The sequence below is a fragment of the Leopardus geoffroyi genome, chromosome B3 (assembly GCF_018350155.1).
Source record: "Leopardus geoffroyi isolate Oge1 chromosome B3, O.geoffroyi_Oge1_pat1.0, whole genome shotgun sequence".
In the NCBI taxonomy this organism is placed as follows: domain Eukaryota; kingdom Metazoa; phylum Chordata; class Mammalia; order Carnivora; family Felidae; genus Leopardus; species Leopardus geoffroyi.
Window position 1 is genome coordinate 143,929,789 of NC_059337.1, and position 12,783 is coordinate 143,942,571.

The window sequence follows — 12,783 nt, forward strand, 5'->3', positions numbered from 1 at the left end:
TGGTCACCGTCCTGGGGTGGCTGACACCCCCGTGCACGGCCCAGATGACTAGCCTAGTCTGCCTTCTCCCCTCCTGCCCGGTCCACACTGCAGCCTGCGGAGCCTTTCCAACAGGAAGATGGGTTCGTGCTGTCGGCCCTTCCCCATCCCCTGCATGGCTTCGGGGTGCCCCGTCAGGTGAAGGTCAGACTCTGGGCTAGTCGGCTCTGTGGGCGCCCGCGGCCCCCAGCTGTCCACCCTGAGCCCTGCCCGAAGGCGGTCCCCTCATGACACGGCCTCAGGGGGCCTCCCTACCTGGTTGGTACGGGACACTGCAGTGTCCATGCCCTCCTGGAGTAGACATCCCGTGAGGGAGAAGACGAAACGGCCACCTTGTAATGGAGCCCGGCCAGGCGGGCAGCAGCCCACGTTGCCGACTGCACTGCACGAAGGCCTCAGGGAGCCGACTCAGGGTGGGGCAGTGGGAGGTGCGGGGCCGGCCGGAGCGAGAGCTGGTGACCCGAGCATGGGGCTCTTAGGCCACGTTAAGCCCACGGGCTGAGAGTCTTGGGAAGTGGCTGCGGCAGGTTGGCCTGGGTGGCAGAACCAGGGCCTCCTTCTAGAAGCTAACTCTGCCTGCCCCGAGGACAGTGCTCCGGGGCAGGGAGACCGGCAGGGCCCACAGCCAGGAGCCACGGCTCGGAGTCAGCAGGTCCGAGGGGGCCCTTCCTGCTCTCGCAGTCGTGAGAAGCCTCACGGGGCGTGTGTCCCGCACACAATGTCGGTGTGCGTGGAGTTCGTTCCGTTTTATGAGTTCACCCGGCGCCTGTGTGCCCGGCTCGTTGCAGGAGGTGCCAGCCCACTCCTGGCCCGGTGGTGGCAGCCACGTGCCCAGTTGTCCCCAGGGTCACCGTGTGTGCAGCACGGGATTCGGCCCGGTAAACAGGAGTTGTCACCTTTAACCTACTGGACGTATGTATAACTTAACGTTTAAAACAAGTACGTGGCTGAGGAGGAGCTGTTGGTGACGGTGGGGGGGCTGGGGGGGGTGGGGAGGTGGGGGCAGCTGCAGAGGCCGAGCCGAACCGTTTTAACCTGGGGAATCCCGGGGAGGAAGAGGGGTCTGGACGGGGTTTAAGGAAGACCCGGCTTTCGTGATCAGGTGGAAAGAGTGACCCGTCGAGGACAATGTCCAGGAAAGCCCACTGTGAGGAAGAAGCTGCTGACTGGGGGGGCGGGGCGCCCAGGCCCTCGCCCCCCGGTCTGAGTCCTACGTGCACAGGCATCCCGCATCCCGGAAAACGCTCCCCAAGGATTCTTCCGCGCCTTGTCTAAAAATACAGCTTCTCATGGGGTTGTGGGAGGGGGGATGGGCTAAATGGGTCAGGGGCATTAAGGAATCTACCCCTGAAATCGTTGTTTCACTATATGCTAATTTGGATGTAAATTTTTAAAAATAAAATTAAGAAAAAAATAGAATAGAAAAAATACAGCGTCTTGGGGCGCCTGCGTGGCTCAGTCGGTTAAGCGTCCAACGTCGGCCTGGGTCATGATCTCCCCGTTCTTGAGTTGAGCCCCACTTTGGGCTCTGTGCTGACAGCTCAGAGCCTGGAGCCTGCTTCGGATTCTGTGTCTCCCTCTCTCTCTCTGCCCCTCCCCTGCTCGTGCTCTGTCTCTCTCTCTCAAAAAGAAACATTAAAAAAATTTTTTAATGAAAAATAAATAAAAATAAAGCTGCTCTTAACTTCTTAGTAAAAATTCCATTCAAGAGCGAGAGCCGATCGTTGGACGCCTAAGTTGGCGTGAGCTCTCCCAGCCCAGTGTGATTGGAAGACCCTTAGTGGGCTCCTGCTTCCAGGGCGAGTTGGGTCGGCTTTTTACAGCCGCACACGGGCACCTCCGAGCTCCATCCCTTCGGGCAGACCGGAGGCTCGGGAGGGGTGAACAGGCTGCACAGAGAATCGTGACGGTCGATGGCCCGGTACGCCCCGGCACTGCTGCAGGGGGCCATGCACGTGCGTGCACCTTTGAGCTCCCCCCACCACCATGGGCCTGTGCAGGCGTAGGGACCCCCGGCTGTGCCGCACGCGCCCCCGTCACCCTCCAGCCTCCCCTCGGGTGTTTGCACAGCTGCTCCTGTCGTTGCACGCGTCCTGGGACGTCCCAGGTTGCCGCAGTGCAGTGTGGAGCTGCACGGAGGGGGTGGCGAGAGGGAGGAGCGCTTCCTGAGGCTCCAGGGACAGGTGCTTTCACGTGGCTCTCACACATCGCCGAGGGCGGAGTGGTGCGCAGGCAGAGGGGCGAGGTGCCTGCTCTGTGAGTTTCCTGTGGCTGCTGTGCCCATGACCACAGACTCCTTATCTTACACTACTGGAGGTCAGAAGTCTACAGTGGGGCCCACGTGAAGATGTCGGCGTGGCGGGTGCTTCTGGGAAGCCGAGAGGAGAATCTGCCTCCTGGCCTTTTCCAGCTTCTAGAGGCCTCGGGCGCTACTTGGCTCGTGGCGCCTTCCTCTGACTTCTTCCAGTGCCTCTGACGCTCTCACCTCTGCTTTGTCATCTGCTTCTGTTTTGCCTTGTCTTGTCTGGTAAAGCCCTGTGATGACTTGGGCCCCCACCCTGATAATCCAGGATCCTTACCTCATGGCATCTCCAAAGTCCCTTTTGCCAAGTAGGGAGACCTCCGGGTTCCAGGGATCGGGACGTGAACATCTTTGGAAGGTCACTGTCATCAGCCTGTATATATCCATCAGCCTGGATGGCAAATGCATAAGAGAAAGGTTTGAAACAGGAGAATCTCTAGAAACCCAGCATTACTAGGGGCGGGATAGGGCACGGACTCCAGCCACTGTAAGGAGGGACGTTTAGGGCAGAGTGGAGTAAAAACTGTCCCGGAGTAAAAAACTTGTGTATATTTTCCAGATTCTAATTGTGCTACAAGATACAACCGTTTGACGTATGCGTCTGTTTTTGTTTTGGAAACAGATTTCCGGTAGGAAAAACAACCTTCCTGCTACCCCGTCTACCGTATCCAACAAAATAAAAGTGCCCGCCGCTCAGCCCGTAGTGAGGAGGGACAAGCGGCAAAACTCTTCGAGGTTCAGCGCCAGCAACAACAGAGAGCTTCAGAAACTACCGTCTTTGAAAGGTAATTTTTATCATTTGCCTTTTAAAAGTTCGAGCGAGCCCATTCAGGGGAGGAGTAACGTTCTTGTGGTTTGCCAGCTGCTGCTTCCTCTGCTGCGTTGATAGTCCACTAGGGTCGTCTTGTGTGTTACGTTTCGTTTTGTTTTGTTTCCATTTAATGCCACTAACTGATCTACCCAAGGGGTACTTCAAACCCCAGAGCTGTTCAAGGTGAACGTCTCATGCGTAGTCCAGGTGTAATACACTAAGTGTCTTCGTGTGAGTCGTAGGCAGGCCGGCTGGCGTTCCCTGCGAGGACTTCTCTCCTGCATTTGTCGCCTTTGAACTCTAGCGATTCAGAAAGGAGGTGCTGCAAAGAGAGCACTCGTAAAAACTGCGGTGGGGCCTCCTCGTTTTCCTGGTCTCAGAGAAGCGAGAATTTAGCCATAATCCTTTGTGGGCTGTCTTCGTATGAATCGTTTGGGGCTTACTCTGCCCAGGGGGTTCTGCCAGGGAATGGTGCCCTTTGCTTTGAACTTCCCCCAAGATGGCATAGTCCCCCCTTTCCACCTAAAAGTGCTCCTCTAGGAGATGTTGAGGTCGAAGTAAAGAAAACCAAGGAAAATAGGGTAAGGACCCCAGAAGTCAAGTGCAAGCCTCTGAACACCTTTATATTTACTAAAATAGAAGACCGGTGTAGTAAACCATCAGACATTTTTCATGCCATACGTTGACAACAATGGGTCTTTTTACAAGACGTATGAACCCAGAGCACCCTTACAGGCATATTCTAGTGCCTTCCACGCTGCGGGGCGGATAGCAAGGGCTCACTGCACATGCGCCAGATACGTCGGGCAGGGGCAGGGATGGAGGGAGGGAAGAATGTAAGGATTCATCGATGCCTTTCCTGCCCCTCGCCTGCTAGGAATCTGGGCTGTCCGCTCACTGCAGCCTGCAGAGCGCGAATCTGGCTTAAATAACGTGTAGCTTCATCTTAGATAGTACGCATGCTAAGTCATTTTTGGGAGGGATGAATCCACAGGGCACAGGAGATTTTCAGGACAGTGGGACTACTCTGTATGATACATGGCATTTTGCATTTGTCCAAACCCACAGAATACACAGCCCAAGGAGTGAGCCCTGACGTGAACCGTGGTATTTAGTGAGTAATACTGTATCAGTATTGGCTCATCAGTTGTAACCAACGCACCCACACTAATGCACAATGTTCATAATAGGGGAAACAGGTGGGGGATAGTGTGAAACCTCTGCATTCAATGTTTCTGTAAGTCTCAAAGTTAAAGTCTAGTAATTAAAAAAAAAAAAGAAAAGAAAAAAGTGCTGCTGTTGCCATCTTCTGAGAACCCCCGGCTGTTGGATCTTTGAACTTTTAAGCCAGCCCTTTAAAATCCTTCACGACAGGGGCGCCTGGGTGGCGCAGTCGGTTAGGCGTCCGACTTCAGCCAGGTCACGATCTCGTGGTCTGTGAGTTCGAGCCCCGCATCAGGCTCTGGGCTGATGGCTCGGAGCCTGGAGCCTGTTTCCGATTCTGTGTCTCCCTCTCTCTCTGCCCCTCCCCCGTTCATGCTCTGTCTCTCTCTGTCCCAAAAATGAATAAACGTTGAAAAAAAAAAAATTAAAAAAAAAAAATCCTTCACGACAGTGTTACTGTCTTCTTCGGTTGGTGATCATTTGGATTTATCCACTAATTTATCGCTTTATTCTTCATTCTTGTTTGTATCTCAGACTTCTCTCCTGGGATCATCTTCCTTCTATTTGAATATGTCGTGTAGAATTTTCTTTCATGAGAGTCTACTGGTGGCAAAGTCTTTATTTATGTAGAAAATATCTTTATTCTGCCCCATTCTTGAAAGGTGTTCACTGAGTATTGAATTTCAGGTTATTTTCCTTCAGTACAATGAAGATCAGCATTTCACTGCCTTTGACTTCCATTAGGATTGAGAAACCAAAAAGGAATTGTGATTCTTGGCCACTTTTCTGATTTTTGTCTTTAACATTTGAGTTTTCAATAGTTCACTGCCGGGTGTCCAAACGTGGGTTTCTTTTTTCATCCGTCCTTTTGGGGATTCATCTTGCACCCCTATGTTATTGGACTTCCTCAGTGGTGGAAAGTTCTCAGCCGTTGTTTCTTCTACATTTATCTCTCTTTTTTCTGTGGCTTTAATCAAGACGTATTAGACTTTTTCATTACTGTCTTTCTTTTGATCTTCATCTGTATTTTTCAAATGTTTTGTGACTTACCATGTCCTATTCACGATGAGAGAGTCTCACGTTATCTATGGTGAAGGACCGGTTTTCTTTTTCTTAATTCTCAACCCCATCGTGGACTAATGCTTTCATAAAACACAGTAAAAGTAAATAACTATAAAAGCAAAATATCAAATGCAGCCTTTTTTGTTATTATAGCCAGTGGACCTAAAGTTGCCTCGCTAAAGTGCTACCAGAATCTTTAAACACCATGCCTCATTTCTGTTGCTCAGAATCTTCAGGTCTGCCTAGTATGTGCTGAACTCGCTTTGTTCAGCTTTTAACCTGAGATAAACTTCTTCGTTTATGGGAGTTATGTTTCTAACCTGCAGCATGACTTTTTCATACTTTCCGTTCTATCTCGGGTCACCCTCGTCGTTTCCGTGGGTGCGGTAAGCATAGCTCCTTTGTGGTCTGTGTCAGGTAATAACGTCATCTGAAGTCCTTGTCACATGTTGTTCGTGATGCCTTACTTTCTTGAGTACCTGACTATTTTCCACTGTGTGCTGGTCATTGTACTCAAGTATTTAAGATGAATTAAAACCTAAGACAAAAGTGCTTTCTTCCATAGGGATTTGGTTTTTCTGGTCTTTGCTGCTTTTGCCACACACCTGGGTCACCACCGGTGTGGGAGTGTTGTAAATCACAGCACTCATTTTTTATGACTTGTTAAATCCGTCAGGCTGGTTGTCCGGTAAAATATCCCACTTACTCCCTGTCGTTCTTGTACATAGAGACTTTTATTGGATGGAATGCCGCGTAACGCGGGAGATACTGGAGTTAGTGCCAGATACGCATTCGATCTGGTGACTGTCCTAAGTGATGCCACATTTTACAGTGTGTTAGGGTGCTGACAGGTTGACCTCTCCGTCAGACGATGACACTTCCCTCTGCATCTGCACTGTCCAGAAGTACTGGTGGTGATTTGCAAGGTATATGTTGGCATCCTGCCAGCGTCTGTTTGCCACCAACCGTATGCTAATGCTGTATACACCATGCGACCGTGCTTCTTAGGACAGCAGTGGCTCTAGAGACTTAACACGTAATCTGGCATTCTTCCTCAAGCAGAGCCGTCTCCTACCAACTGGAGATACTTGGTTACCTTGACGTATAGTTCCTACTGGAAGTCAGGACGGGCTTGATGTTCTGCCTTTTAGTTACCGATTGCCCTCAAACGGTGAAAACCTAAAGATTTTTTTCTGGTTTTCTCTTTTTTGAATATCGTTATGAACTTAGAGATCCCATTGATTTCAGTGTGCTTCAACCTACTAAAATTGTTATCCTTTCTGATGTGCAGATACATAATTTTAAGCATTGGGTATCCTTCGGGCTAACTCCCGTGTGTGTTTTTTGACATGGATGCATTTATTTTTGATTCCTTGACTTCTGAGACAGTAAGATGTCCCCCAGCCTCATTTCGTACCTTCCTTGTCCCAGACCTGGAATCGGCCATTTTCAGAGAGTCCTGATTTCTTTCAGTGGGGATTGGTTTTAGGGATCAAAATCTGGCTGCCGGGGGTGATTGTTGCTATTGGACTGCTGTTGCTTTTAAGTGCTGTCAGTGGAGGGAGTTGGTATATAAATACATGTATATTTTAGTCGTGCTTTCTTATTGACATTTTCAGTTCAACTCTAATAGTATGGTATTTTCACACATTTCTTGAATTTTCAATTTTATCTCTTTTACACTGAAAATCTTGGTTTCTAACATCGTTGACGTAATTATTGCTATATCCTATTAAAATCATTCACAGCAACAATACTGATATTATTACAAACAGTAGGCACTTTGAATTCGCTCATTTCATTGCAGAAAAAGCAGTTGTGTTTTTATTGGGATCTCATCACCTTTTTTAAATGTCCAGGAAGGATGGCATCTTTAGGAAATTTGCATCCTCTTACGTAAGAGTGTGCTCTGTGAAGGCCACTTTCATTTCCTTTTAGGTTTTTTAAAGTTCCCCTTTCTTATTAGGTTTGTACCTAGATATTCTATTATTGTTGCTATTGTGAGTGTCTTCTAAATAGTTGTTAATTATTTACGTGAAGGCTGTTGATTTCTGGGTCTTGCTTTCACATCCTGCTTTCTTGCTGAATTGTCTTACTGTTTGGGGTAGTTTTTCAGCTGATTCTTTTGGATGTTCCAGGTCCCTGATTAGATCTGCATGTGAAGATAACCTCACCTCTGGGGCAGGGCACCTGGCTGGCTCAGTCAGCATGCAGCTCTTGATCTCAGGGTCGTGAGTTCAAGCCCTACACTGGGCATAGAGCCTACTAAAAGGAAAAAAAAAAAAAAAAAGATAACCTCACCTTTTTGTTCCTAATTCTTATACCTCTAGTGTCTTCCTCTTGAGTTGGCTGAAAAGTCCCATAAGACGTTACATGTGGTGGTGCAGGTGGGCACGTCTGTCTTGTTCCTGACTTTAATGGAAATAGAAGCAGGATTTTTTTTCAATGTTTCTTTATTTAGAGAGAGAGGACGCACACAGGGGAGGGGCAGAGAGAAAGAGAGAGAGAGAGAATCCTAAGCAGGCTCACACTGTCAGCACAGAGCCCGACATGGGGCTCACTCACACGAACTGTGAGATCATGACCTGAGCTGAAATCGAGAGTCCGACGCTCAGCCAACTGAGGCGCCCAGGCATACCAAGGAAGTGGGATTTTTTAAAAACCATTTATTATTCTGCGGTGATCCTAGGTTTTCAGCCATTACAGGTTTTGCGCTGTAATATAAATTTTTCATTGTTCGCGTCTTTGAAACTTTTCTGAAGCTGGACGCAGAGAAGGGAGTCCATTGGATCGAAGCCTATGTGATACCGCCCAGATGCTGTGGCCCCAGACACGCTCTACCCAGAGCGGATGAGATGTCTGTCCCATTGCACCTTTTCAGTACTGGGGTCGTTTAAAATCTTGAGTCATTTGTTACGTGGAGAATAGTATTTCCTGTTTTTATTCATTTAACAGTGAGGCTGAATTTAGACTTCGGGCCTTTCCATTCAGAGATTTCCCTGACTTAGTCCCTTCCTTGACCATTTTTGGTCTGGAAGGTAAAAGTGTTCAGATGCCAAGTGAAGGGAGATGTTTTGACTGCCGTGTGGGAGGAGTAAATCCATCAAGCAGCTTGTAAGAGCCTGGGAGAAGTAGTCAAGTCCTAGAGAAGCAACTGGGACTTCACCGCAATTGAGACCTTGGGGCAGAAATTTTGAGTTGCTAAGGGCTTGGCCTTTTGTGAAAGAAGCTGTTACACTATTGTTGGGAGAATTTACGTTAAATCTTAAAACTTGGCTTTTGAACTGCAGTGAAAATCTTCTATTTCTTGCCTTCCTTGTGTGAAAATTCAATACTTCAGCCGTATTCAAAGCAGTTCAGTTTCTGATACAACTGAAAACTTTGCCATACAGGCGGGTCGCTTTTACTGCCTAGAGATGAACCGTGCGTGTATTTAGAGGGAGCTTGCCTCGTGGCCATTAGTCGAAGAACACGACCATGGAGCGTGAGAAGGTGCCAGAGTGCCTGCCCTAATTCTGGTGGGTTGAGAAACTGCCCCCATCAGTCCTGTCTCCTGCCACGTGCTTGGATTTCTGCGTCTGCTCCTGGTGGCCCACAGTAACAGAGGAGATGGCCCAGGCGCGGCGAGGCAGATGCCAGTTCGCAGCAAATATCTCCTGACCGTCTGGGTTGTCCGGAGCACGGGGAGGTGGTCAGGGAAATGACAATGACCAAAGGCGGCCCTGGCCCTCAGGGAGCCAGCCGACCCACAATCCACCACGCTTTTCGCACTCAGGCCCCGCGTGGCCACATTCCGTCAGCGGCTGGGCCGCAGACACGCCACCACGGCCACCCTCGCGCGTGACCGAGAGCTGGTGCCACGTCAGCCGGCCCGGCCCTTCTCAGACACCCCGCTGTCCGCCCTCCTCGGGCCACGGGCCTGGCTGTCGCTGCCGGGGTCAGTCTGGCCTCTGCCCCCTGTGCTCTGGCCACCCCCTCGGAGAAGAGCCTGGGAGTCTTTTTCCAGCTGTCACCTCCCACTTAGTCTGGCTCAGGCCTTCCCCGCCCGGGTTTCCCACAGCACCTCACACTCAGCTCACGACCAACGCGCACACACACACATACGTGCGCACACGCACACGCCATTCCCTGGGTGTTCCCATCCTCCGTCCGGTCCCTCGCGGCCCTAGACGCTGGCTCTCCTCCGTCTCTGCCTTCCCCAGAGGCAGCCACCGCGCCCCGCCGTGTCTTCCTGCTCCGTTGTGTCCTGAACCACCCTGGCCCAGGCCTCTGCCTTCTCTCTTTTTTTATTAATTGTGGCAAAATAGTCATAGCATGGTATTTGTCGTTTTAACCACTCACAAGTGACCCTCTCAGTGGCATTAAATATGCCCGTGGTGCTGTGCGCCCACACCTCCCTCTCCTCATCCCCGTCTGGACCTGCCCCTGCTCACCCGTGCCTCCCACCGCCCTCCCCCAGCCCCGCAACTGCCTTCTACTTCTGGCCCTAGGATTTCAACCCCTCCGGGAAGTGAATCATACAGAATTGGTCCTGCTGGGTCTGGCTTCTCTCTCTCAGCCTAGTGTCCTCAGGGGTCATCCACGTTGTAGCCTGTGACAGGGTTTCTCCTCCTATTTCTTGGGTTTGTTTTTTTGTTTGTTTTTTTAATTTTTTTTTTAACGTTTATTTATTTTTGAGACAGAGACAGAGCATGAACGGGGGAGGGGCAGAGAGAGAGGGAGACACAGAATCGGAAACAGGCTCCAGGCTCTGCGCCATCAGCCCAGAGCCCGACGCAGGGCTCGAACTCACGGACCGCGAGATCGTGACCTGAGCTGAAGTCGGACGCTTAACCGACTGAGCCACCCAGGTGCCCCTCTTGGGGTTTTTTTCTAAAGTTTATTTATTTTGAGGGAGAGAGAGAGAGAATCCCAAGCAGGCTCCATGCCGTCAGCACACAGCCCGACGCGGGGCTCGATCTCACGCGTCGTGAGATCATGACCTGAGCTGAAATCATCGGACCCTTACCCGACCGAGCCACCCAGGCTCAGTCTTCCTTTTCAAGGCTGAATATGTTCCGTCGAACGGCTAGACCACAGTTTGTGCGTCCATCTGTCCGCTGGTGGACACTCGGGTTGCAGAACACGCTGCACGTGTTAACTTCACTGTCCACCCGTGTTCCTCTCGTGCCGCGTGTCACCAAGGGCAGAGCTGTGCTGCTGCCCAGGCCAGCGTCTGCCAAGGATGCAGGAGACACACTTTACGGAAGGAACGGAAGGGCCTTCGAGCCCTCTGCCCGCTCCTTCCTCGCTTCTTCAGTTTCCAGAGAGCTGCGGTGACGTCCCCTCTCATGAGGAGACCAGTCCAGGCTCACACACACACACCCCAACTCCCCGCCGGCTCTTCCGTGTACAAGGAGGTTTGCTCTTAAGAGCTGACGTGAGAGCACCTTAATCTATCGTGCATGCTGGAGGCACCCGGGGTGGGTGTCCTGCCTTCTGTGACCACCTGTTCTGGCTCTAAAGGTTCCCGGCCCAGCTGTGGGGACAGTGACAGCAGGTGCTCGGGGTGAGCTTTCCCTGGGCTCCTCCACGTCCCCCTGCTGGCCGTGCCCGGGGACCAGCCCGTCCACGCTGTCCACTCACAGCACTCGCTCCCATGGACAGGGCGACCGGCGCCTGCCCCTTTGTCCTTGCTGTTGGCAAGCAGAAGTTCCCTGGCAACCTTTGAACACAGCTGAATGCTAGGTATCTTTGATCTGCCTAAGGAAAAAGTCTATTTTAAACTCTAAGTGAAGCCAACTGTTTTAGGTTAGCTCTCTTGCCCAACGAAACGTACATCATCCGCACTCCTACAGCTTCCAGTTAAAAAAAAAAAAAAAAAAAAAGATAGTGCCGGCCAGCACAACGGCCACGCCGTGCGACACCGCCGTGCTCGAGGTTCAAAAACAACTTGCTTTTCAATGAAAGAAAACTGCAAAACTTCTTGACTAAAATATGAGCATATTTAATTTGCCTGCAAAATTGCCTGGGAGATGAAAAATAAAACCTTAAGCTAAATTTAGAAATGAAAACTGGAAAGTTTTATTCAGAATTGCTAAAGCAGAAATAAAATCAGTGGGATGTATTTACAGGCAGTTTGTTTTTAAATAAAGACCAAAACAAAGCGACAGAGGGACCAGAGAATAAAAAGAGTAATTCGGGTTGTTGTTGTTTTTTTTAACCTTCATTTCTGTACCGCACAAAGATGTTTGCACTGGCATCTCTGATGGGAGGGCGCACAGAGGAGGGCTGTGTGCACCCAGAAAGGTGCCCTTCCCCCCCCCCCGGGGCTGTAGCAGCAGGGAGGGCGGGGTTGGGTGGTCGAGGGAGAGTTAGAGACCAGTAGGGAGGCCATCGTGGGGGGCATGGAGGGCAGGTCGACCGCTCACAGGTGCTGCAGGAGGGGGCAGCGGGAGACCCCGGATGGTGCCCCCGGGGGATGGGAAGTGTTACCATCCGGGCGGGCGACTAGATGGCATGCCCCTCCTAGTTATGTACTACAGGGAAGAGGTCCAAAGAGCAGGAAAGGGGTTTATAGGATCAGAACAGAATTGGTGTTACTGCTTGAGTCATCCGTCATTTGGGGTGTTCGCTGATGCACCTGCCGTTTGCCAGGCACCGTCCAGGGGCTGGCGGGGGGAGGGAGCCTGTGGCCCAGGGAGGGGGTAGGAAGGCTTCTGGAGCGGGGGTGGGCAGTGTCGCAGAGATCCCCTCTCGGCTCTGCTGCGCTGTCCTCCTGCAGCCCGGGGATCTTTCCGAAGCATTGTTGGTAAAGGCCATGATCTTGGAGTGCTGCGGTGTGCACGGCTTTCAGGCCGAATGGCTGGAGCCAGTCCCTCCCGAGCCCAGCACGTAGTCTACTCCGTCTGTGACATTGGCACCTCCTGACACCCGAGGAGGTAGAGGGTCACGTACACCCCCTTTTCCGGGTGAGATGAGAACCATCCTGGGGTAGTCAGGGTGGCGACAACTTGGTCGCGGTGCCAGGGGCGTGGCTGCATTCGGAGCCTCTCCTGGGCTGGTCTCCGCAGCGAAGATGGTGCTCCAGAGACAGGCTGAACCCTGGTAGTTGTAGTGAGCGTATAGATTCGGTGCAGAAGTGGCAGAGATGGTGGTAAAATTAACTAGTCCGTGACTCATTCTTTGAGACCGGGAGGGAGTCCACAGCCTCTAGTTTGTCGGTTCAGTTTGTCTTGCCTGATTTAGGCCAATTTTTGTTTGTGTGCTTTATGTACAGGAGCTCCTTTACACAGCACAAGGAAGAAACCTCCAGGATCGTATTTCCTGGGTGCTCATCACAGCCCATTCTCTGTTCTTAGCCTACAAGCCAACGAGCGGCATTCATTAAGGGTTTCCCCCTGTGCTAACTTAACCTATGCGTCTT

General features: G+C 51.2%; 1 protein-coding gene across 2 annotated transcripts in view; it reads left to right on the plus strand.

The window, feature by feature from the left end:
• PPP2R5C (protein phosphatase 2 regulatory subunit B'gamma) overlaps positions 1 to 12,783 on the plus strand; it is a 130,404-nt gene that overhangs the window by 11,942 nt on the left and 105,679 nt on the right. For both annotated transcript variants that reach the window (XM_045452125.1, XM_045452126.1), the window contains exon 3: positions 2,964 to 3,126. In XM_045452125.1, the coding sequence (XP_045308081.1) occupies positions 2,964 to 3,126 (163 nt within the window). The remainder of the gene's footprint in view (positions 1 to 2,963; positions 3,127 to 12,783) is intronic.